Source organism: Phocoena sinus, chromosome 20 (assembly GCF_008692025.1).
Source record: "Phocoena sinus isolate mPhoSin1 chromosome 20, mPhoSin1.pri, whole genome shotgun sequence".
Lineage (NCBI taxonomy): Eukaryota > Metazoa > Chordata > Mammalia > Artiodactyla > Phocoenidae > Phocoena > Phocoena sinus.
Window position 1 is genome coordinate 7,527,170 of NC_045782.1, and position 25,282 is coordinate 7,552,451.

The following is a 25,282-nucleotide window of genomic DNA, read 5'->3' on the forward strand; positions in this document are numbered from 1 at the left end:
GCTGTGCACGGGCTTTCTCTAGTTGCGGCAAGCGGGGCTACTCTTCTTTGCAGCTCACAGGCTTAGTTGCTCTGCGGCATGTGGGATCTTCCTGGACCAGGGCTCGAACCCCTGTCGCCTGTGCCGGCAGGCGGATTCTTAACCACTGCGCCACCAGGGAAGTCCCTGTCCGTCCTTCCACGCCTAGTTTTTCTTGGCGTTTTTCTTAAACGTCTTTATTGAGTCTCAAAAGAGTATAGACAGAGCTATCTGTTCAACAGAATCGGAAACCTAGGGGCGTCTCTGCCGTGAGCCGGCAGCCCCCATCCCCAGGCGCTGTCTCGGGCCAGAGGGTAGGGATTTACGAATGCGGGAGCCTCCCCGAGAGCCAGCCAGACGCCGGGGAACTCTCCTCCAGCGGGGTCTGGATTTTTGACTAGACTCTGCTGGCCCCCGAGTCCCTGATGGGAATCTCTCGGTTTCCTCATACCTCGGCATTCCGGTCTCTAAAGTGGACTTTTCCAACCACCTTGGGTCAGGACTTGGCAGCAAGCTGGCTGATTTCCTGCTTTGGCAGAACCTGCAAATCGTCCAGCTGGGTCTGAACTGGCTTTGAGGGGAGCCCGAGGCTGCAGAAAAGGCTCGCTTTCGCCTCGGCCTGTCCAGCCACCTGAGGCCTGTAACCTGTCCCTGCCCACCCAGCATCCGGTGCTGCCGCCCCCGGGTCTACCCACCTGGGCTTTGACCCCTGGTTCCGAGAGCATACCTCCCGTTCCTAGAGCCGGACGCCCCCCGAGGAGCCGGGCTAGCCCTGTTCCTTCCTACGCCGCAGCGAACAGCGTCTCAGCCTGCTCTCCACGCGGCGGGGACAGGCTTTCCGTGCCTTCCGGGGGCGGGTTGAATCTGCGTGGCTGAGACTTGTCTTCGAAACAGCTGGGTGCAGAAATTATAGCTTCCTGGTGACGATCGGCTCCACTCTGCATGGTAACGCAACATGTTCCTCATGACTGAATTGTTTATTTAATAGAGAAATCACAACCATTTGGAAGTTTAAATATAGCCTCCAGAAAGCCAGTGAGCTCAGCTCCTGGTGGCTGCGTGGCGCCAGCCCCGGCCCCATCCCTGCGCCGAACGAAGCCTCAGCGATGGCTTGAGAAAAGTCTTGAACGTCACTAACCCTGTTGTCTCTGCTGGTGAGTCTCCCCTTAGTTGTGAACAGAAGAAACTGGTTACGTGCAAGGCAGAAACTCTACTTGCAGGTTCTGAGTCAGATGGGGAGGTTCAGAGGTGCACTCTGCCCCACCCCTGGAGTCCCCCTGACCCGGAGCCCTGGGGACTGGCCAGGATGGATCCCAGGGACGGTCTCTTGGGGACTGAAATAGAGACTGTCCAAATCGCACTTGGAGCCAGCCCGCCCCTAGGACCTTCCAAGCAAAGCTGCCCTTTTCCTGTTTCTGTTTTTTTGAATTTTTTTATTTTAGTGCGTTGTTAGGGCACCATCTCGGGCTTTGTGAAAAACCCAGGGCTCTGTCGTGCTGGGGAGTTTTTAGACCAGAAGCCATATTCCTTAAATGGCCTGAGGACTCACCATCCTCTCTCCCCACAGGCCGACCACCCCGTAGCTCAGGCCACCAATAAAGACTGGGAGGCGGAGAACAGTGTACAAGAGTTTATTTAATTGATATCTGAATTTAGTTCTATCATGTGGGGCCCATGTTACAAGTTCCATCTGGGTCCATTACAACTCTAACCAAAAAAAAAGAAAAAAAAAGAAAAACTTAAAAAATCCACAACTTTCTCCATGTCATTAAATATATTCATATATAATAACCATAATATATTAGTATGCATTGGAGAGGAACACCGACCCAAACAATATGTCATGGTCACAACTAAACATGTACAATTCTGAGTGAACAGAACTCCGAACGTAGGAGGGAGTCGGGGGAGGACGGGAGGTGCCCTGGGGAGGGGGGCTGGCTTGGTTCTGGCAGGGCCAAGGCCCCACGAGCACACATTCCGATAGCCCTAAGGTATGGCCTGGCTGTGGCCATGAACCGTGGCCCAGTAACCCCATCCATGGGTCTGGTTTGTCCACTCTCCAGTCGTCCTTTGAGCATTGAAACCCTAACATTTTTCAGCTTCTTAAAGGGACCATCTCCCGATCCCTCAGGGTCTCCTTGATTTCAGTCTCATTCCAACCTGGGGCAAGCCCAAGCCAGTCTGTGCCCATTTCCTGCAGCTACTGTGGAGGCAGAGTGCCAGGCGGGCGCGAGGGGCCACCTGGGGCAGCTCCCGGCCTCCCACTGACCAGGACCTGAGGACGCTGCCTCCTGCCCTGCTGGCTCAGGACAGACGCCCCAGCCTGCAGGTGAGTCCAGGGGCGGGCCCCCATCCGCCCCACTTCCCTCTGCCCCAGTAGCATTACTGTGTGTCAGAAACGCAGGGACCCTGCTGTCAGGGGCTCCAGACCACCCAGCAGGTAACAAAGTGGGCAACTTGGAAATTTTTTTTTTTCTAAAAAGACTATTCTGGTATGTTTTTCTTCAAACACCTACAATATCACAACTCTGGTTAATACACTCTTCAAAATCTAGTTCCATTTTATATCCTTTCCTAACTGTACAAGCCGGAGCACCTCAATTCTTATTTCCATCTCCTCCCGGGGAGGGGGGGGCGAGGGGAGGAAGAGGGGTGCTTTCCCAAGGATGGGTCCTCAACCCAAATTGGTGGCTGGATTCAGAGGAGCGGTTGGCTGGCTCTGGCTGGATCCGTGAAGTGGGGAGGGCAGCCTGCGAGGACTGATACCCCAACAGCGTCCTCACCCCACGCTGGCTGATCTGGTCACCCTGGCATTCCCTAACATTTCCTAGAGGCCAAGCTACGTTGCTCTCGGGGTGCCGAGCAGGAGGGTGAGGCTGGTTGAATTTAAAGCAAGATGCAGTGCTGCTTGGCAGGCCGCTGGCTCCAGCGCCTGAGGGGCCTCAGAGACGACCAGTGCAGGCCCCTGGTGATGGGGGCTGAGACTCGGGCCCACTCAGGTGGGAGGTGGTGAGGCTGCCGTGGCCCTTCTGGGCGGAGGGCAGAGAAGCCGGGCCAGTATGAATCGATGCCGGACAACTGGGCGGGCAGGGCCTCTCCAGGCCTGTGGGCCAGCTAAGTGCACTCGGACAACGCTGAGGGCCTCTCCAGGCCTGTGGGCCAGCTAAGTGCACTCGGACAACCCTGGGTAGCGTTGGAGGGCCAACTGCGGGGAGCGGTCCCTACGCTCCCAGCCTTGGGCTTGGACTCAGGCAAGGCAGACACCCCTTCCCTGCGCAGTTCTGTCTTCCCGAGCTGCCCCTGGGGGCAGCTCTGGAATCCCTCCAAACACCCCAGGCAGCCTTTCTCCCTCCACCTTTGGATCAGCCACGGCCCTAGCTGCCACCTCTGAAGATGGAACTGTGCCCCTCCCTGCCCCCACTTCCTGATCTCTGTGCTCCAGGCCTGACGCCATCACCAGGGCCAGCATCTCGGGGCTGACTCACCCAGAAGCACCCCCTGTGGCCTGCGAGGGAACCGCGGAGGGTCAGACAGCCCGGCTCTGCACGGGGACACTGGGGGTGAGAACCCGTGTCTCAGGGCTGTTACGAAGATAACAGGAGATCCCAAGGCTAAAGTGCCTGGCACAGGGCGGGTGCGCGGTAAACGGCAGGGGCGATGGGGGCCGAAGCAGGGAAGCCAGACCACGGGGCCCGAGCTTCATCCTTGGTGTGACCCCTCTGAGCGGCCAGACTCCAGCAGGGAAGATGAAACCCAATTCCTGACAGAGGAGCCGGGCCTCGACTACAGTGTCCGGCCAGTGCCGCTGGCGCCCCCAGGCGACAGGCCCCGTGTGAGGCCATCTTCGGGGGCCACCAGAAAGGAGTGGGCGAGGTGCTGCCGGGCGGTACCAGGACAGCCAGGTAGGCGGCCCCGGCGGGCGGCCCCAGCAGGCTTCCCCAGCTTAGCGGCCTCTGTCCCTACTCTGGGGGAGCCGGGAGTGAGGGCCGCAGCAGGCACTGGCCACGGCTTCCTCGGACCCAGCACCCTAGCGGTTCCTGCCCCTGCCAGCCCCCTCCCCCGCCGGGCGCAGCGGCCTTACTGCAGGCCCTGCCCAGCTGTGGACACTGCTCGGGGCCTTGTGGGAGCTGAGGTCATCCCACGAATAGCGTCACTGCCGTAAACCCCGCCCGTGCCCCTTCCCCGGAAAATGTCATGAAGGGGCCGCTTCCAGCTCGCCAGAAAGGAGGCTCTCTGGGAGGTTTCGCGTTCGCGATGCCGCCTCCGTCAGGCACCTCCGCGGGCTTCTCAGGGGTGGCCCTGGGCTCACCCGTCAGTTGGGCGGGGGCTTCCCAGCCGGGGTGGGGGGGGACCGAGGCGGCGCGGTGAAGACCACAGGCTGCCTGGGGAAGGCTGCTGGGACAGGCTCCTGTCGCCCCCCCCCCCCCCCCCGCATGCCCCCAGGGCCCTGCACAGGGGGCCCCAGTTGTCACAAGCAGGGCTCCTGTGGGAATTCCCGAAGAAGGGTGTGGGTTTTTCTGTGCTGGGGGGAGGGGGATGGGGGGGTTGGCCAGGCGGTGGGCCTGGGGGTTCACAGTTCTCCTCGTGTGCTCTTCTCTACCCCTCGCCGTGGGCCACCTGCGCGCTCCTGCGCCCGCCTGCCCCGGCCCCCCTCCCGGCCCCGGGGAGAGCGCCTCTCTGCCCCGGAGGGAACCCGTGAGGTAGCTAAATCTCGTCCTCAATCCGCCGGGGCCCAGGCGCGCGAGGAGTGGGGCGGGGCCGCCGAGGGCCCCGCGCCGGCCCCGCCCCACCCTCCCCCCAGCTGGAAAAGCCCTCACGGGCCAAGTCCACGCCGCCTTGGTGGCGGGGCGCCCAGCCCGCCCGGCGCGCCGCTGCACCCCACCCCGCGCTAGGCCTTCTTGCACTTGCCCTTCTTCTCGCGCTGCTGGAACTTGCGCAGCCGCCGCGCCCACGTGTCCCGCCACTGGATCACCAGGCTGCTCTTGTCCGCCACGATGCCGCTCTGGTCGGGCGAGTCCTCCGCGTTGCCCAGCAGTAGGTACTTCTTGAGGGGCTTGATTTTGGGGCACTTGCAGGCGATGTCCCGCGAGCGGATCCACAGGTTCTGGTCACCGCGGCGGATGCGGCTGGTGCCCTGCTTGTACACGGAGATGATGTTCACCGTAAACTTCCACCAGTCCCCTGCCTTGTCCGCCTTCAGGATGTGGATCTGGACGGCTGCAAGGAAGCACAGGCAAGAGGGTGGGCCACGGGTGCCGCCTGGACCCCGAGCTCCTGCGTCCAGGAGGGCCAGGGATGGGGCGGCCTGTTTGATGGAGAAGGGAAAGAAGACCCGGAGCGGGGAAGTGACTGCACGGGGTACCCGGCTAGGAAATGCGTGTGTGGTGGCAAAGCTGATACTGGGGCCAAGGCCGCTGTTCCAGGAAGCCATATGTCCCTGTGTTTTAGGTGCCACCCAGCACTGTCTTTGGGGACAAGCCCTTTTAGGGTCCAGGAAGGTGCTGTAGGTTCTGACCACATCCCCAGAACTCTGGGCAGAATCCAGCTGCTGGGGTAGGTGCCCTCCATGAGCACAACACTGGCCGCTCAGCACAGGCTCGGGGGAACCTCCTCAGATGGTGCCCCCTGGGCATTTCCAAAGGCCCCGTCAGTTAACATCAAGCCTCATGACACCCCTAGACATACAGCCTTGCCCTTGATCCAATCTCAGAAAACCAGAATGGGGTCTCAGTGCCCAGGTGCAGCGCACGCTGAACAGCCCTTCAGGGTGGCTGCAGCGTCTCTTCCAGAGTCCAGGATCCTTGTCCTGCCCGCCTCCCATCCCTTCCAGACTGCCTTGTCTCCCTAGCCTCCTGACCCTCTCCCCGTTCTCAGGCCCTTCCCCTCCCTTTCAATTCTCTGCTCCTCCTTCCCTGAGTAGAAGGGGTTCTCAAGCTGGAGCAGGCATCAGAATCCCGTGGAGGACTCGTCAAACCCATGGCTGGCCTCACCCCAATTTCCTATTCAGTAGATGTGGACTGGGGCCCAGGACCGCACACCTCACACATTCCCAGATGCTGCGGGTCCAGGGAACACACTTTGAGAATCAGTGCTCTAGTAAACGTTAACAGGTGTTCTTTCTGCAGGATATTAAGAGATACTTCGTAAAAGGAGGACATACTTTTTTGTTTTGGGGGGGGGGATTTTGCTCAAATATGTGAAATACTGGCTTAAACAAAGGAAGTCGCCTTAGTGCAGGACTTTTCTGAGCCTTTAATCTCCAAAGTGTGTGCACACACGCGTGTGTTGGCTTCCCAAACAACTGACTGCAGGACCCTTTGGCTGGTGCATCTCGAGGCACCAGAGCCCCATGGAGCCTACCTGGGGACCTCCTGGTGGTGGTGGTGGGAGAGACACACAACCATTCCAGGGGTAAGTGCAGAGGTCTCTGCTGTACTAGCCCCCATCCGAGGGAAACCTGGACTCCCTCCCCACGGTCAGAACATGGCGCCTTCCCCTTGCCACCACGTCCTGTATACCCCTGGACAGGCTGAAGATCGTGGACCTGAGCCCGCCTGAGAAAGGAGCTCGTCTCCCCAGATTACAGGTGAAGGGACCAAGACAAGGTGCGCTCCAGCCACGAGGACATGTTCCCAGGGAATGCCATGAGGTAATCACCTGCCCGCTTCGCTCTGGGCACTGGGCCCACCCACAGCTTGGCCTGGCTGGCCTCTCTCAAGGTCTCCCCAGGCCCTCCCCGTTCCCCTCCTGTGCCCACACTTAGCCCCAGGGTGATGGGAAGGGGCAGGGATGGCTGGGCCCTCCACCGAACGCCATCTGACTCATCCTTCTGGGGCGAGGGAAGTGGCGCATTTTCCCGTATTTTCATTTCAGCTGTTTCTGGGCATCCTCAACTTTGCACTCCAGTCTGAGGGCTCCAAAGAATGGCTGCCATGGCAACCGTTTCCATGTTTCTGTCACCAAGGGACTCAACACTCAGTGTGAACTCTGAGGTGGGGGTGGGGAGCCCTCCAGCCTGGAGAAGTGGCTGGGCTGTGTGTGTTTGACTGCGCAGATAGAGGTCACCGTGGCAACTGCGTGCCCCTCAGCTAAGCAAAGGGGGAGCCGTCCCCAGCATCCACGAGAGCCCCGGTTTCCTCTCCTTGGGACTGAGCTGGGACTGAGCTGAATACAGAATGCGCCTCCCCCAGGATGCAGCTGTTTGCCTGTGCGGGACCTCAGACCCCCGGCCCAGCCACAGTGTCCCCCCAACCAGGGTGGGCTGGGGTGGCCAACAAGGATGCTGCAGAAGGCACCTCTGGCTTGGGCCCCGGGAGAGCGTGGCTTTGATCGTATGTTGGTGTTAAGAGCTGAACTGTGTATCTCCCCCCCGCCCCCCGGCAAAATTAATACATTGAAGTCCTAACCCCCAGCGCCTCAGAAGGTGGCAGTATTTGGAGATAATTACCTCTTAACGACTTTAAGAGGAAGTTATAAAGGGTGGGCCCTAATCCAGTATGACTGGAGTCCTCCTAAGAAGAGATTAGGACAGACACGCACAGAGGGACAACCACGTGAAGACACAGCAAGAAGACGGCCGCCTACGAGCCCAGGAGAGAGGCCTCAGAGGAAACCAACCCTGACGACACCTTGATCCAGTACTTCCAAACTCCAAAACTGGGAGAGGGTCTTGGGCCTCAGGGCCAGGTGGGAAGGCAGAGCTGGTGAGGCCAGAGAGCTCTCTGGACAAGCTCAGGCCCCGGGCTGGCCCCCAGGGGCCCTCCTCCCTCCCCAGCCCTGTCGGAATGTGACTCTTCCCTGTAGGACCCACCTTGCCTGCCTGGTCTGCATTTCCCCCCCGCCTCTTCCCCCTGGCAGGGCATCTGGAGCAGCCGCCACCCTGCTTCCCCAGCCCAAAGGGGACCCACCTAACACTGAGGACGCAGCCCGGAGGGGCATCTGGCCCTGGACACCTTGCTGTCCTCAAGCAGCCAGGGGCCGAAGCAGTGGACACAGGTCGATGGGGACGAAGCACTGGTCCTTGTCGTCCTTCCACCCCAGCAGCGCCCTGGCAGCCGGCTGGGACGGCACGGGGCCGGGGGCAGGGGCGGGTGGTGGTAGATTCATGTGATGATGCTGGAAAAAGTCCACATTTCCGCTGCCCTTGGCAACGCCTCTGCATATTACACAGCCCACCAAGTATGAGCGGTACACAGTGCGCAGGCCAAGTCCCCGCAGTGCACACACGGCCGAAAATACACACTGAAACTGTGACCTCAGGCAGACCTACTCGGCCCCCTCGGGGAGCACGCAGGGCTCGGCTGCCACCTCTGATGCCCCTGCCGCCTGGGAGCCAGGAATGACCAGGGTCTCCTGGGGGCCTGTGGCACCGCCCAACCGGGGTTGGGGGGGGGGGGGCACTTGGTGCAGCGGCCGTGGGCCCATGGTCCCCGAGGGTGTGCCCCTTACACCCACACGACGCTCACTCCAGGCCAACGACCCTCAGTCCTAAGTCCCCATCCCTGCACTGCTGTCCTAAACTGGCCTCACAGGCAGGATCCCCCATCCCTCATTCAGAAACGAGGCAGATGAGACGACCCTCAGAAAGACAAACGGTGAGATCAGACCATACCAGACCGGGCGATAAGACGCGTGCTGAGACCCCCCACAGGAAGAGGAAGGGTCCCAGCACAAAGCGACCAGGGCCAGACTCTGAAGCGCAGACGAGGGAGTGGCTGAGGCCGACTGGCCGGGAGGGGAGGCTGCCCACACCTGCTGGTGCCTGGGGCCCCACACTCGGGATAAACATCCCCGTCTCAGGGTCCACACCATACATGCCTGCCCGCCCTCCCTCTGAGCCCTGCTCACCCAAACGTGAGGGCTCAGGATGGAGCGGGCACCCACAGGAAAGCAAGGGGCGCACGCAGCCTCCGGAGAGCAAGGAGTCAGCCCCTGGATCCCAGGGGCCAGGCTGTACTTAGTCTCCTGGCCTCGGGGTCCCTGGGCTGCCAGTTTCTGTAGGAAAACCTTCCTGCGGCAGGCCCCAGGGCTCTGGCGAGACTGCAGGCAGCTCCGAGCGGCTGCCCCCCTCAGCAAGTCCGGGGCTCACAAGAAGGCCTCCTGTACCAGGAGCCTTCCTCGGCCCCCAGGGCAGGGCCGTGAGGACTGATCTCTGCTCGCCCTCCAGCCAGCCTCCTGGCTACTAGGGGCACACACCTCTCCAGCCCTAGGCAGAGGCCTGGCCCTCGAGGGCGAGCCGTGACTCCAAGTGGGGGGGGGGGGGGGGGAACAGAGGGCCAGGCCCCGGAGGCCAGGGCCAGCGAGAACAGCCGGTGCCAACACCGGGCTCATTCTGGCCACGGGGCAGGGGGCTGGGAGGCAGGCCGGAGGCCTCAGCCAGCCCGGGGTGTCCTCTCAGCCCCATTCGTGGCTCAGCCCGAGGCCCCCGTGTGTCCTTCCATAGGCGCAGACCTCTGGCCATCCTTCCCGGGGTGCCTCAACCTCCACTGAGTCCCAGCGCTGGCAAAGTACCAGGCCGGCAAAGGCAAGCTGAGAAGTGGGGAGCTCCAGGGCCCAAAGGGGGCCACGCGGCCCCATGGCAGCCCCCTCCTCAGTCCAGAGCCCCTGTTCTTTCAAATCCTCCCTCCCTCCCCAGCTCCGGCCCAGGAGACCGAGAGTCTGTCAGCTCTGGGCCCTTCGAGGACCTGGCGTTGCCACCACCTTGGACAGTCTGTGACAGGCGGCGGCACTGGGCTGACTGATGCCCACGCCCACTTGCAGGTCTCAGGGACGTCCCACCGGCATCAGAGCTCCTGGCCAGCCAGGTTCTAGCACAGCTGCTAGGTCAGCGAGGAGTACACAGTTAGTGCACATCCATCGGGGCGCAGCCCGAGACGGATGACCTGCTGGGCGGGGCCTGGGGCAGCGGCCGTGGCTCAGACCCTGGGGGGATGGGGGGGGGGACAGCGTGAGGGGTGCGCCCGTCTCCTCTCCCCTCAAGCTTGGGACACCTCTGCACAGAGGCTTCCTGCCTCCTGGAGGTCTCCCAGATTTATGGGCTGCTCGGTGCGGGTCCCCGGGGGCTTCCCAGCAGCTGCCCTTCCCAAGGAGGCTTGGGTGGTCAGCCGTACCTTCCTGTTGGGCCCGTGCAGCCAGGGAAGGCTTGTCACCCATCTGCCTCTGAGACAGCAGCCAGGACGAAGTGGGGGAGGACACTAGCCCCACAGAAACCATTAAAACCACGCGGCCCCATAAATCTCCCGGCACGGAAAGCGTGTCATGAGTTGCAGCTGCTTTCATAAAGCGCAGCTCTGACCACATGTTTCCCAGCCCCCTGTGAAGGTCAGAAACGGCCGACCAGGGCCAAGCCTCGTTCGCAGGGACGCTAACCTGTGGCGGGGGCACGGCAGCCCTGCCCGGTGGAGGGTTGGAGGCGTGCTGTGGTCAGACCCCCCCGCCAGTCGGAGTCCTCAGGAACCCCGGGGCTGCCCCGCCCACCAAGGCCCCACCTCAGACCTTGAGTAAAGCGCGGACACCCGGCTCGGGGCTGGTGAAGGCTCCCCCTTTCCCTCCTCAGCCTAAGCAGCAACGGTACGGCCCTCTCTCTAAGACCACCAGCAACACAGAGGCGGCCTCAGCTTCGCCTGCTGGGTCCCAGTGCTTGGGCTCTGTTCTGGGGAGGGGAGGGGGTGAGGTGCCTGGGACTGATGCCGGGGGCTCCCTGGAGGAGGGGCCCTCAGGAGAGCTGGGAATCAGAGAGCCGGGCTCCGGGGAGGCTACTGGCCCTCTGCCCTAGGAGATGGTCCTGGTCTGACCCTGCCAACACCCCCGGCCCCCAGGCGAGATGCGCTCAGGAGACTGGCCGCCCGGCTTTGTGAGAGGCTCAGGCAGGAGAGTGGAGCTGGGCCCTGCCCTGCCCCAGCGGGGTGCCCTCCTCGTGGAGGCTGGTGTCCCCTGTAATCAGCCCGAGGGAGAACGCCCCGGGTGCCCCCTCCCAGCCAGAAGCAACCGAAACGGCCCAGGCAACTCCTGATCCAGTGCATGTGCCCACACCCATCATGGGCACGGCCCCAGCTGTCACGGTGCCACCCTGGAGAATGGCCGAGGCTCCCCGCCCTCCCCCACGGGCCTCACACGCCTCAGGAGATGCCCCACCACCCACATCTGCCCCCCATGCCACGCACACACGCGCACACACACAGCGACAGTGGGGCTGGGGAAGTCCCCCAGGTCGGTTCCCATCATCAGTGGGGTTCGGCCTCTGGAGGAGGGCAGGCAAGAGAGTCAGCCTCCCTGCCGTGGCCTCAGCCCAGACCCCGTGCCTCCAGGGCTCACATTCTGGCTGCAAGTTCGTACCCACTCCTCAGCGGGGCCCCCGCGCAATGGTTCTGCCACAGCCGTTGGCAGCAAACCCTCTACACAGAGCAGCCCCTCCTCCCGCGCTGGGATGGCACCCAGGACACCGTGCGTGGAGCCCTGTCATGGAGGGCAGGGGTCCAGCAGCAACTTTGGTCCCCTTGCACCCTCTGAACACGGCACTCGCTCAGCTCCGAAGAGTCAAACCACCCTCAAGGGATGGAAGCTGCTTCCCCAAGAACACCCAGAGAAGGGGCCTCAGGCCCGGAAACAGGGGCCAAAGCAGCATCCTAACCAGAGCCCTGCTGGCGGAGGCGCCCACTCCGGGGGTGACCCTTCGCAAGCCTCTGAAAAGCTGTTCTGACCTTAGACCAGGCCTGCCTCCCCGCAGGTAGCCCAGGCTGCTCAGAGGTGGTGGAGCTCTCGGGGCATCCCCACCTCCTGTCAGCCTGAGCCTCACACAAGCAGGTGAAGCGGCAGGTGTAGGAAGACCCCAGGAATAACGACGGTACTGGAGTCCTCGTGCCAAAGGCTCTAACCCCGGGGAAGTAGGGTGTCATCCCACTGGGGAAAGATGCCCATCCAAGCCCCACATGAGTGGGAGAAGTGCTCTGTGATCCTGGAGACAGGTGGCTGGTGAACGGGGACAAGACAAGTGTTGCCTGTCTGTAGGGGAAGGAGGCCCATGTCCCTGGGCACCTTGGACAGATCCCCGCCTTCCCCCACCCCCGACTCCAAGCCTCGGTGTCCCAGTCTGTGAGATGAGAGAAGACACCTTCCATTAGACAGCCTTCCCTACCTACACCTCCTTTCTAAAACCAGATGTTCAGAGGAGAGGATGCTGCAGGGAGGAGGACAGACGGGCCCAGCAGGTCCCTCTGGAGCTGGCACCCTGCAGATGCTGGGGCAACAGAGGTTGGAGGCCCAGGCTCTGGGCTCCCGTCTGTGGAGATGCGGAGGGCTGCGGCCCGTCATCCCCTTCACGCGGCAGGAGGTCCCGATGGGTGCAGCGCCTTGTGGGCTCAGGGGCCTCTGTCGAGCTGTCACTGGGGCCCACTGGCCCTCGCTGCCCAACCTGGTGGTCACCCGCATTCTGCGACCTCAGGCTGACTCATGCCGACCCGGCTGCACATCTGGCCTCCATATGGGGCTGGCACTCTGAGGGGGGAGGTCACATCTGGCTGGGGAAATCGGAGGATCCCCAGGGGGCTGGTGACCCCCGGGGAAGGGTCAGTGAGCCCCTGAAACGCCATGCCACGTGCTGCCGGCTGGGCTGCGTCCCGCTCCCCGGAGCCGGGGACAGTGCTGGGGCAGGGGCGGGGGCAGCTGGCCCCTCCCGGCCCCTGCTAACTGCCCTGAGGGGGACAGCCCCCAGGGTGCCCCTCTACCATCTGCCCACCCCCAGGCCCTGATGTCACGGCCCGCTGCAGACACGGGAGCCGGGCCCCCAGGACGGGGTTGATAACCGGCCCCGTGTTCCCTACTCGAAGGGACTGATCCTGACCAGGAATAGCTATTGACCCCAAGGTCGAGAAAAGGAAGGGCAGGGGGTGTCCAGAGAGGGAGAGGCCATCATTTGCCTAGAGGCCCCGTGTCCCTGTCCAGGCCCGAGTTGTGAGGCTCTCCCCATCACCCCTGCTCACCTCATCCTGGCCTGAGCAGCCAGATGAGAGCCCACAAGGGCCGTACCCACCACCTACACCTGCTCCACGCGAATCTGCGGCCACTCTGCCGCCAGCATCGTCTCCACTGCCGGCTCGGCCTCCCCAGCCTCCATCACGGACCCGCCCGTGACCTCCCTCCACCGCATGGGCCGAGCCCGTGGCTGAATGGCCACGCCCACCCCGCCACTGTGGCCAACGTCTCGTCTCCGACAGCCCCACCTGCCCGACGCTCACCCCAACACCGCGGTGACCACTCCTGCTCATCCCCACGGAGATGTCTTTGCAGCTTCTCAGGAGCCAGGCGTCAAGGGTCCCGTGGGGGAACCAGTCTATGAGCCCCCCAAAGGGGGGCTGCACCCGCTCTGCTGCCCAAGGCCCAGCGCCCTGGCACGGGGGCAGGCTGGGAGCACAAGGACCTCAGGCCTCGGAGGCCCCGGTCTGGGGCGTGTTCTTTACCTCGTTGAGTCTCAGCATCCCAACGGCAGGAATAAAAAGCCCTCCCTCACAGGCGTTTCTGAGGATTCGCTAAGGGTGAGAATGAAGGCTGTGAGGTGCCCACCCGGGGCCTGCAGGGCAGGGACAGACACCGGCCTGGCAAGGCCTCTTCTCTGGGGTTTCCACTGCCCCAGAAGGTACAGGGCTCTCGGGGGCGGGGATCCGCTTAGGTCCCCAGGCCCACCTCTGCCGGGGCCCCCAAGAAGGCACACGCGTGCACGCACAACCTCGTGAACGCAGCTCCTCCCCACGGACGCCAACAGAACTTCCGCTTCGAGCTGTATCCTCAAAATCATCCTTGAGGGATCGCAGCAGGAATGCTCGAGACAAATCCTCTCATGAAAAGCGTTCTGATTTTCCATCCGGTGGTGCCAAAATGTCTTTCAACAAAAGGGGTGACTAATAAACATTTCTGGGAACGAATCCTTTTTCCAAGAACTGGCAAAAGTGAGATGATCTCACCTTTCAGAATGCGAGCTGTCTGTCTCCTCCCGCCTCCCCCCACCGCCCCACTTCTGCATCCCGGGGAGGAAGAAGAGACGGGTGGCAGCCCCCATGTGCCAACGTGAGCGGGACTGGCTCTCGGTGGCCTCAGAGTGGCTCCTGCATGCGGACGTGAGCCCAGCTGCCGAGGCCCACAGCAGCGTCTCGCCCAGCCTCCCCGGCCTCCAGCCCTGCACCTCCACACTCCCTCTTCTCCCGTTTCCCCAGCCTGCTCCTCCCTCTGTGCTCAGACACTTTGCTCCCTCTGCCTGGGAGCCCTGCTTTGCCCCATGAGCACTGGCTACCTGCGCTCCCTCCTCCAGGAAGCCCTCCCTCTACACCCTCCCTGGAGGAGGAACCAGGCCCCATTCTCGTCCCACCCCAGGCCGGACCCTGGCCACACGTCTCCCGTCCATGCTGTCATTTGTGTGCGCATCTCCCCTCTGATTCCGGAAACTCCTGGAGGGCTGAGCCTGTGTCTCCTCCACCTCTGTAAGCCCAGCACCCGGGACGGGATGGGGCACACAGCAGGCGCCTAATGAGTGTCCGAGGAGGGACTGGCTGAGGTGGGGACGCCGTGTGAGGGGGCGGGACCTCCTGGGATGGGTGTGCGGTGCCCACGCAGAGTGGCCACGGGAGCCGAGGGGAGGTCGCGCCAACACCAGGAGGTGAGTGGGGACCAGACAGTGGAGCCTCCCAAGGAGCACAGGGACCAGCGAAGAGGAAGCGGGGGGAGGGAGGCTGAGGGGCAGGGGCAGGCCGGCCCCTCTTCCATGCGGGCCAGGGGTTAGAAAGTCCACTCCCCACACCAGCCAAGGGGTGTCTCAGCCTGAAGTCATTGCCAGGCCTCAGCCAAGAGTGCAACATCCCTACGGTAAATGCCCCGGGGACAGCGTCACCTGCGTGCCTTGCCTGACTCTGTACACACCCACCGAGGTTCTGGAGCCCCGGGCTTCTGGGTAGATGCGCCGCGGAGCCAGCGACTCCAGGAGGGACGCATGCGCTCTGCCTGCGTGGGCGCCGGCGAGGGGATGCGGGCTTCGTGGATGTGCTCACGCATGCACGCACACACACGCACACACCTACACACGCTTGCTGGGAGCATTTATGCCAAGGAAGGGCCCCTCTAGGCTAGGTTTTCCCGGAAAGTTGGCAGGAAATGCTAACACGCTAGGAAATAATAAACGCCGTCTTTCATGGGCAACTGCCCCACCCCGAGCCGTCCCACGGGCGCTTCCTCAGCATCTGCAAGGTGAGCCGGATTCCCCTAGAGGGCAACAGAGGACTGAGGTGGGCCCAGGAGAGGGGGGCTGTCAACGACAGCACCACCACGGACCCCTGCCCCTTGGAGGTGGCCCGGTGAGGCCACCATCCTTGCCACGTCTAGAAGGACGTCGTGTCCCCTTGATCTCACCACCACGGGACAGATCAGGAAACAGGCCCAGCCTGGTCCAAAGTCACATAGCAAGTGTGGAATCTGCCCCCGGATTCTGGGGCCAGTGCCCCATTCCCTACAGATGGGACTGGAACAGCTACCCTTCCCTGTCCCGGGGTCTCCCCAGAGCAGAGAGACAAGGCGGCTCAGCCCTGAGGCCTCCCCCCACTTACTGGGCCCTGTCTCACCAGGAACACGGGCAGGACCAGCGGACCCCAAGGCAGCCGGGTGATTCCTTGCCCCCTGTTCCCCACGGCCTCCCACCCACTGGCCACCGCCCGGCTCAGCGGAGACCCAGACCCAGGTCCTCCCGCTGTACAACATCAAGACTCCTGAGCTGGCCTCAGAGGAGGAAAGGGGCCCGGGGCCTGCTCTTCACTACCCCTCCCCCACTAGGTTCTAATTAGCAGCTTCTAGAACGTCCAAGTGCCCTGGCTGTAAAGTGAAGGAAATGTGTTTCCTAATTGGCTCCCTGCCGGGGTGTCAGTCAGAGAGCAGGGATTATGCGGCCCCTGCAGCCTCCCTCCCGGCCTTCCTGGGCCCGCCGGCTCCCTTCGCCATCCTCGCTCACCTACCCCAGGTCGGCTCGGCGTGGAAGGCACACCTCCACTCACACCTCATCCAGGGGCCCAGCAGGATGCGAGGAAGATTCTCCACAAGGTCCGTGGACCCCGGTGGGAGACCTGGCCTCCGGCCTCAGAGCAAGGCCTGCGGCTGCTGCCGGGCTGAGCCCCCGATGCCCCCAGCAGCCCCTGTGGGTGCCACTCACTCCTTCCTCCACAAGCCTCTCCCTGCCTGCCCCCACCCTGCTGGGGTCTGCCAAGCCCTGTCCGGAAGGCCCTGTGATCCCCTTCCTGGCATCTCTTTGTCCTGTCTTCTGCCTGAACACGCAGGCCTAGTTGCTGAGCTGGGGTGGGCTGCTCCCCAACTCTGAGGCAACCCCGAGAGCATCACGGACGGTGCTAGGGACCAGAACGCGCCTCCGAGAGTCTCTGGGGGATGGGCGGGGGCAGTGCCAGTCCTGGCCTCGGGGCAATGGGCCAGGGGTCAGCGATGAGGACATTAAAGCTGATGGCACAACAGCTCCGGACCCTGTTGGCGCTCTGCGGGGGCACCCCGTTTCTCTCCTGCACCTGCTCTCCTCAAATCTCACCCCGCAGCAGAAACATGGACGCCTGGGCGGTGTGCTGGTAGCAGCGCAGGGCCAGGAGCTGGGGGGGAAGGTGGCGTGAAGCCGCCATGAAGTCTGGGAAGGTGGGCATGCCGGGCTGCTTCTCAGCCCTCTTGGTTTTGGGACACATGGGGCCCTGGGGATAAACGTGATGGGGGAGGGGCAGCCAGGGAGGCCGGGCCTCTGCTGGGCAACTCACCTCAGCCAGCTGGGCCAGGAACCGTACCTAGGACACCAGCTTCCCTCAGATAATCCAGGATGGAGTCAGGCAGCAGGGGACAAGAGGAGGCCAGAGGCCGAGCCCCCTGCACCACCGCCCTTGTTCCCTGGGGGGCCCATAGCGGGGGCAGGGCTCAGGGGGGCCCCTCTGGGAATATAACAAGAGGGGGGCCAGGCCCCCTCCTGCAGAAAGAGGAACCTGCCTGCTGCTGGGGGTGGGTGGAGACAGGAGAGCTCAGAGGGGGCCAAAGTGTCCCCCACAACCTCAGGGGTAGGGGAGGCAGAATTCAACGGAGGAAAACAAGTCAGAGAGAGCAAAATGAGTCCCACGGAACCAGGAGGCAGACGGATCCATTTGGGTAACTGTAAACAAACGTCCTACCTTCCCTTTCTTCACGGGAAGAGCAGAACGGGGGTAGGGGGAGCTGCAGTCAACACCTCACACAAAGTCTGCGCGGCGCCCCTCCTCCCAGGCCCCTTCCCCAGCGTCTGCAGAGAGGATGCTTCAAGACCGAATTCAAACCACCCTCCCCCCAGGCGGCCCACCTGTTCCTTCCCCACCCCTGCGGGAGAAGGGAGCAGCGGTGGCAGAGTGACAGGCCCAAGGCTCTCCTCTGTCACCCTGGCTCTCTGGGCCTGGACAGCCTCGATGGGCCCCCAGTCCTAAGCCTGGGACACCGCACGACCCTTGGGTCCTCCCACCCTTGTCCCACCCGAGTCCCACCTCCCGTCCCTGGCAGACGCTGAGGGTCCCAGGCCAGGAGCATGGACCACACAAGCCTAATCCAATGCCACCTGGGGCCTCCGGGGGCTGCTGTCACCCTGGGTCAGAGACAACACTTCCTTTATCTTTACACCAGCTCGACGTTTGTTTTCAAAATCAAGGTTGGTTTCCCAAGTTTCTGTACCGCCTTGGGATGCAAGCACTTAAAAGAGGCTTTTTAGGAATTCACTGCGGACCCAGAGGGCTCCGGGACGGGATGCCCACGGCCTGGCCGCTTCGGAACTGACACGCCAAACCCACCGGCCGCTCCGACCCCATCCTGAGGGGAGTGCAGCTGGATCGTGGTGTCTGGCCAGCCCAGGCCTCCAGTGGGCCGGACACTCTCAGGGCCCAGAAACCACAAAGCCAGATCTTCACCGCGCGGGGCAGGGCTGGCGACGCGGACTCAGAGAAGGGGTGCAGGGGTCCCCACCCCCAGTGCCAGCGTGGACGGCGCCCGGGGAGACTGGGGGACGGACTGGACACCCTCTTCCCAGGAAGGGAGCCTGAGGCCTCCAGTGACAGGAAATCTCTGCAGCCCCCCGGCTCCCGGCTGAAGAAGGCCCTCAGGGATCCCGAGGCTGTGTTCAAACTTCACAGTTACCAGCGAGCCGTTTTAAATGCAGATTCTCGACCCAGCTCCACCTTGCGGAGTCAACCCTTGGAAGGAGCTGGTTTCTGGAATCGGCATTTTAAACACACCATGGAAGCGCCCTCCCTTTCTCCAATGCCCAGAGGACCTCTCTTCGAGCTACAGAGCCTCAGGGTGAATGGCCATGAGTATGGACGAGGGCACCGAAGACCAGAGAGGTAAAGTGACTGGTCTACAGCCACACGGCCCCTCAGGGGCAGAGTGAAGCCTGGGAATCCCAGGCCTGTCAGGCCCCACTGGCCAGGATGCCTCCCTGCAGGGCCAGGGGGGAGAACCCTGCCCACACGCCTACGACCCCTCACACCACCTGCCGCCAAGAGGGAAGAGCTGGGACATTCCTGGCCGTGGGACCCATCCCACTCGGCTCCCGTCGGGTCCCAGGGACTCTGTGAGCAACACCCACGCAGGGCCACCTGCGCCCCAACCCCAGCCCCTCGCCGGTCACGTGGTGCCCTCCCCTCCCCCTCCCCAGACAAGGGGCTCTCACTCACCGTAGTCCTTCTTGCAGTACTTTTTCATGTTAATCTTCAACTTCCCTTTGGAGGCCTTGCAGTAGGAATCACAGTCTGCAGGGGAGGGGGGAGCACAGACAAAACCTAATTAGGCGGGCGAAGAATAGGCTGCCGGGCCGGGTGGGAGGCCACCTCCCTAAATACCCAGAGGCCTGTGATACCCAAGGGGCCAGGCCACGCGGGCGGCCATTCAGGGCGTCCTGGCCTTCTCGAGAGGCGCTGGGACAAAGGGCCCCAGCCTGACCACCCCCGCCGGCCCCCCGGCCTCCGTGAGGGACTCTGGGGGCTCCCGTATTGTGCCACCCAGGGCTTTGGAGCGCCACACAAATTCCCCCTGTTCTTAAGATGCACCCGGAGCCTGATTAAAGCCAATAGAGGCCTCATTGTCACCCCGCACCCCGGGTCTGTGTCAGGCGCTGGCTTCCGTGGCGAGCAGCCTCTGGTTGGGGTCAGGCCCCAACAAAAGAGGTCACAGAGGAAATTAGCAGCCCATGAAGCATTAGAAAACCCCTTTGGTGTCCACTCTACTGGAGTGTGCAAATAAAATGCCCCACGAAGAAGAGTTCAGTTCTAATGGGCCCTACTGCTGAGAGGCAGGGCCGCCGGGCCCGCGTCTGCCGGGTATCAGTTTGGGGACGTCCCAGTGCGAGCCGGGCAGGATGTGTGACGCCCTGGGGCCTGCCTCCCCTGGGGGTGGCCTCTGTCGGCCCAGCAGATGCAAACTTCTAACGCAGGTCCCCCCGGGCCCCCTCCCTGCCAGCTCTTCCTTCTCTTCAGATAAGGTGATGCGATGCCTTTGCCAGATCTGTGTTCACACATCAGCTTTTGGCGTGACGGCCAGCCCACGACAGAGGCCCAGTAAATCACTCCAGCCCGCCCTGCACCACCACTCAGCATGCTGGTCCTCACTGAATTCTCACCACCGTTCTTTGATCTGCAGGCATTATTCCCATTCTACAGACTAGGAAACGGAGGCCGCCTGCCCAGTGCATCCCAGACAGCTAGCAAGTGGCGAGGCTGGGCCTTGCACTCGAGTCTGAGATGCCAAGATCACCGTGCTCGTGGCTATGCTACGCTGAGTCTCGGTCAACACCGATGGGTTCTCCCTCGATAAGCACGAGCTCAGAGCTGGGGACGCACAACGCCCGGCGTTCCAGCAACTCCCAGACTGCCGGCACGGAGACGCGGCCAGGCCAGCCCCGGCGCTGCGGAGGGCCCAGCCTGTCCTAGGAGTAGTGACGGTGCCAACGGGCTGGGTGTGTGTCCTGGCAAGGGGACTAGAAAGGGGGAGGGAAACACACACACACACAGGTGACTGCTCCAGGAGCAGGTGCCAGCCCCCCATCCTGCAAAGGGGAAAACCAAGGCCAGGGTGGGGGTGAGGAGTGATCTGTGTGGGAGTACAGGACAAGGCCAGGGCAGGAGGCCACCTGTCCCCCCAAACCATCACTTAGATCTGCAGGGAATATTCAGAGATCACCCCAGAGTCAGCCTCTGGCCCACGGGAGGTGGCTGACTCCTTCAAGGTCCTAATTAAAGCTGCAACAGCTCCATCCTGTTGCCCTGCGAGCCCCAGGCCCGGCAGCCCTCTGCTGCCCCCCGAGCCAGCTTCCTGGGGCACCCCACTAGGAACCAGTCTCCAGAAGTGGGGAAAAACAGCCCCCCTTCCTGCCCCCAGGGGTCAGAGTCCTTGGACCTCTCCCCCCCACGCCCGGATGCCCTGCCCCGGGGCAATGGAGTCCACAGTACCAGCCCCTCCTGCCAGCTGGTAGCTTACTGGAGTTAGGACCTCGTGGAAGGCAGGGGCTGGGGCATCCAGGGAGAGCGGCCTGTATTCCACTGGGGCCAAGCCCGAGGGGTCGACACACGAGGTGACAGTGAGTGGAGTGGCCCAAACCCACAGGCAGTGGCACCGCCCCCAACTCCCCCACCCCGCATGGCACTGCTGGGAATGGCCGCTCTCGGCCGCATCTCTGCCATCCCAGGGGCAGATGGTGCTCATGGCAAAGCCACTGCTGGGGCTGAACCCAGGCCGTACCTAAGTCCTGGCGTTCCCCAGCAAGCTGGCGGGTATCCCTGCCTGCTGTCTTCCACTCGGGAAAGAACTAGAATGCCAGTGGTGCCGGTGACGTCACTGCAGGGACGGCCTTGAACTCACTCTCTTCGCTTTCTCATTATTTTTCTTTTTGGCCCTCGTCAGTACTTGCATTCCGGTCAATCACCTGCCCTGTCTCCTCTGTGGGGTGGAGACTCAGCCCTGGAGAGAGCCCCTAACAGCACGTCAGCTCCTCCAAGCCTCCAGGCAGCCCTGTAAGGAAGGCACCGTGATTCCCATCCTCAGACAGGAGAGCTGACAAAGGTGCCAGGGTGCCAGGCCCAAGTGCACTGTGGGCTGGAGGGGAGGCGGCCCCTGGGAGGACCTGGCCCTGCACCTCCAGCCCTCCCTTCCCTCTCCATCACTCCCTCCTAGCAGCATCCACAGCTCTTCTTTTCAGAGCCAAGTATCCACCTGGGCCAGAAACCATCCTCGAATGCGTGGCATCCATCACTGCCTAGTTAGATCCAGCTCCAGACCCCATGTGACAAATCACAGTTGCCCCCATGAATATCAAGTCTGCTCCTCAATAACGAGAGCCACTCACAGGGCACTAAAGAGGCACGTGGCACTGCTCTCAACCCTGCCTGTGCTCCTAATGGCCTGGTTCCCAACCCAGGCTTCTGGAATGACCCAGAAGCTTTAGGACAACACTGATGCCTGGGTTTCACCCCCAAGACATTCTGACTTCACTGGTTTAGGGGGCAGCCTCCGTGTCCAGATTTTTAAAGTTCCCCAGGTGAGTCTAATGTGCAACCAGGCTTAGAACCACTGTCTGAGCCAACTGTAGTCGCAGGAGGTGGAGCCAGTCTCTGCACCCAAGACTCGTATGGAGGACCCAGGCGGGCAGAGGAAAGGCTCAGAGGGGTGACTGCTGACTCAAACTGGGGTCATAGGGCAACCTCCAGCCGCTCGTCCTTGCGGGAAATGGTGCCAGCCTCAACATGTGCAGATCTACAGCTGTATTCGGTTTGTTGTGGTGGTTGTTTATTTTTTATGTGGGTCTTATGTCTTTCCTTTCTGTCAGCCAGCAATTCTCACCAGGTCAGTGTGCTTGTTGTAAACTGTCCCCTCTCCCTTCCGATTTGCTGATTCTGATTTAGTTGTGAGCTAGGAAAACAAAGACTCAGGTTATTCGAACTGTATGTAAAGCATGGGTCAATAGGCCTGGAATGAGCGACTGAACTGCTCTCCTCTGGGAGCACGGACACCATGGCAGCTCTCCGGCTGCGTGCTGACTCTTTGGGTGTATTCCAGAGAACTGAGGTCACTGGACAAGAGGTCCCTGGATAAGGAAAGTGTTCCTGAATTTTCATCTTTCATCAAACACACACACAGCTACAGAGACCGCCTCAAGATGGACCAAACGCAGCTTTAAAATGCATCTCTGACTCCTTCAAAATGGCATCTACTTGCAGCTACCCACGTTTCCTCTCCTTGTTTTGTCCCAAAATAGCTATACAGACAATGAAAAAAAAAAAAAGAAAAGAAAATTCACACTAATGCCAAAAACTAAACTGACAGATGACCCAACGCTGGAATCTGGGAGCAATCGCTATTAATTAAAGGCAGATGGTGGCAGAACAAGCAAAACCTGTCCAGGTTTTACCTCAGGACAGAGCTCTTTGTCTGATGAACAGAAAAATCCTGGGGGGAAAAAAAAGGGAAGATGACAGGGAGACAACAACCGGAGAAAGAATGGGCAGGAAGTGGGTGGGGGCCCCATGGTGGAGCCAGATCCGGAGAAGGGAGGCTTAAGGAAGGGGATGGATGGACGGGAAGGACTGCGTTTGCAGTGGGTACATGAACTCATGTTTTTATCTAAATGACTGATGCAGAGAACAAGAAAGTCAGGCAGTGGAGACAGAAGGACACCACCTCCACAGAGCAGAAGCGAAATGAGGAGAAAGGCTGGGAGGGATTAGGAACTGGAGAGGGAGCTGGATGCATTCCCTTGCTATCCAGCTTGGGGCTGGAGTGGGAATCCAGCTGTCACACTGGGCCAGGGATCTGCAAGTCTTTTTGCAAAGTCCCAAACAGTAAATATTTCAGGCTTTGCAGGCCATACGGTCTCTGTCTCAACTATTCAAACTGTCACCGTAGCTCAAAAACAGCCGTAGACGATATGAAACTGAATGGGTGTGTCAGGCTAAAAAAAAATTCTGAAAAGACACAGCCTCTATGAAGTAGGAGAGAAAAAGCCATATGGGAAAACAAGGCCGAGCTGAAAAGGCCACGTGATGATACAAAAAGGGTGACACACGAAAGAAAGAAGAGCTGGAAAAACCTAAACCCAAAAGCCCAGGAGCACAATTAAAATCGACTTTGGAAGCAATCAAGAGAAATAATACTGTAGAAAACAGATTCAGAAACATGGAGAGTAAATCGGAGAGATTCTCACAAAATTTAGAGGAAAAGGATAAAGACGTGGAAACTGTGAAAGAGAAAATGATAGGGATAGAAGAGGGAAAGTGGAGAGATGGCATACAATTGGGAGAAAACTGCAGCAAAGACCAAAGATAGGATCCCTGAGCTGAAGGCCAACCTGTGTATGAAGGAAAGGATGAGCTGAATTTTTTGAAAAAACCAAGGATAAAAGACCAACACACCCACGTACATCTTTGCAAAACATATGAAATACCAGGATGAGGAAAAAATAGATACAGATTTAAAATCAACAAGCAGCTGGCCAGATGACAATGGAACAACGTCTATAGGTTGTGAGGAGAGAAAACTTTGAGATCCAAGATTTTTATACCTAGCTGGACTGTCTTCTATGTATGAAGGTCACAATAAACCAAAGCCATTCTCTAGTGTGCAAGGTTTCAACCATGTATCCTTTTTGAGAGGAACATTGGAGAATGTTTTCCAACCAACTATGAAATGGATCAAAAATAAGAATGTAAGAGGGGCAAGTCATGGAATGAACACACTGGTGATGAGCACGGAAACCAGCGGACATAGAGGTTTCCAATTTGGTTCTAAGAGTGACGGCAAAGATCAAAATAATTTTTAAATGTTAGAAAGGGAGCATCAGACAATGTATAGGTATGTATAAATAAGTATACAAATTTAATCTGCAACTTTAGATGATATTAAAAAAAAACAGAGCGAGGCGGGGAATACAACTTTTTGTCTTAAGCAAGCAGAACACAAAAGATGCTATTTGATGCTTGACTCTGATAAAAGAGCTATTAGATCAAACAGTGCTTTTGAAAAACCCAAAGATAACCACAAAACACCAGAGAAGAGAAGAAACAGGGTAGAGGCAACTGTGACAAATTCAAATCACAGAAGAGGGGATTCCCTGGTGGTGCAGTGGTTGAGAGTCCGCCTGCCAACGCAGGGGACACGGGTTCGTGCCCCGGTCCGGGAAGATCCCACATGCCGCGGAACGGCTAGGCTCGTGAGCCATGGCTGTTGGGCCTGCGCGTCCGGAGCCTGTGCTCCGCAACGGGAGAGGCCACAACAGTGAGAGGCCCGCGTACCGTAAAAAAAAAAAAAAAAAAAACGAACAAATCACAGAAGAGCCACTATCTCAAAGCAAAACAATGAATGTAAATGGATTCAACACCTCTATTGAAAAACTGGTTGTAAAATAGTAAATGACTGTTTGAGAGAGACAACGAAATAAAGCAAGTTTTTAAAAGCTTACAACTTTTAAAGAAGTTTTAAGTTTGTCACTAGGTGACAAAGAAGTTCAAAAGTAATAAAAAAAATTTGTGTGGAATACCGTTTTATTGAAACACGTTATGCAAAAAACTGTGAGAAAGACAAAAAGGGACAGAAACACATAACCAGTAAAAGAATGCTAAATTAATTCCAAGGAGCTAAAATTACACAGGCCACATTTCCTGACCACAATGTAATAAATATTATTATTAAACAAGAGAATGAAAATAAATGAAGTGCATTCGATTCTAGAATTTAGAAAATAAGGAAAATAAAACCCAAAGAAAGCAGGAAGCATTAATAATAACAAGAGGAGTAGAAATTAATAAAGTAGGATACTGAAAAAAACTCAAAAGTTATAAATACATCCAAGAGTTGATTCTCAGTAAAGCCCCCAAACCAACAAACACACACACACACACACAGAGACAAAACACTGTCATGTCTAACTATGAATGAAAGAGAGAAAACAGACCCATTAGGAACTAATGAGAAAGGGGTGTAACCACAATGTAAAGAAGATTTTATAAATTACAAGGCTATTGTACACAGCTTTAGACTGAAATCTTGGACATCTGAATGAAATGCATTCCTTCTGAGGGAAACATAAGGGACCAAAGTGAACTAAAGAGATATCAAATCTGAATAGATAAAGAATCTTTAAGAAATCTCTGGATCCAGATGGTTTCAGAGGCTGTGGCTCCATGTAAACACTGAAAGGATGTTTCATGCTATTTGATCTGGTTAGAAAACAGAAAAAGAAGGA

At 59.6% G+C, this 25,282-nt stretch overlaps 1 protein-coding gene and 1 long non-coding RNA gene across 2 annotated transcripts in view; one reads left to right on the forward strand and one right to left on the reverse strand.

The window, feature by feature from the left end:
• Nucleotides 1-1,633: 1,633 nt before the first annotated feature.
• The window catches only part of NTN1 (netrin 1), a 185,510-nt gene continuing 161,861 nt past the window's right edge, over nt 1,634-25,282 (reverse strand). Inside the window, exons 6-7 of the mRNA XM_032617341.1 lie at nt 18,729-18,803; nt 1,634-5,238 (exon numbers count right to left, since the gene is read on the reverse strand). Of these exons, the coding sequence (XP_032473232.1) occupies nt 4,910-5,238; nt 18,729-18,803 (404 nt within the window). The 3' untranslated portion in view covers nt 1,634-4,909. The remainder of the gene's footprint in view (nt 5,239-18,728; nt 18,804-25,282) is intronic.
• LOC116746099 lies at nt 5,126-7,969 on the forward strand. Its single transcript, XR_004347631.1, has 3 exons — nt 5,126-6,432; nt 6,550-6,670; nt 6,895-7,969. It is a non-coding gene; the product is annotated as an uncharacterized LOC116746099 (long non-coding RNA).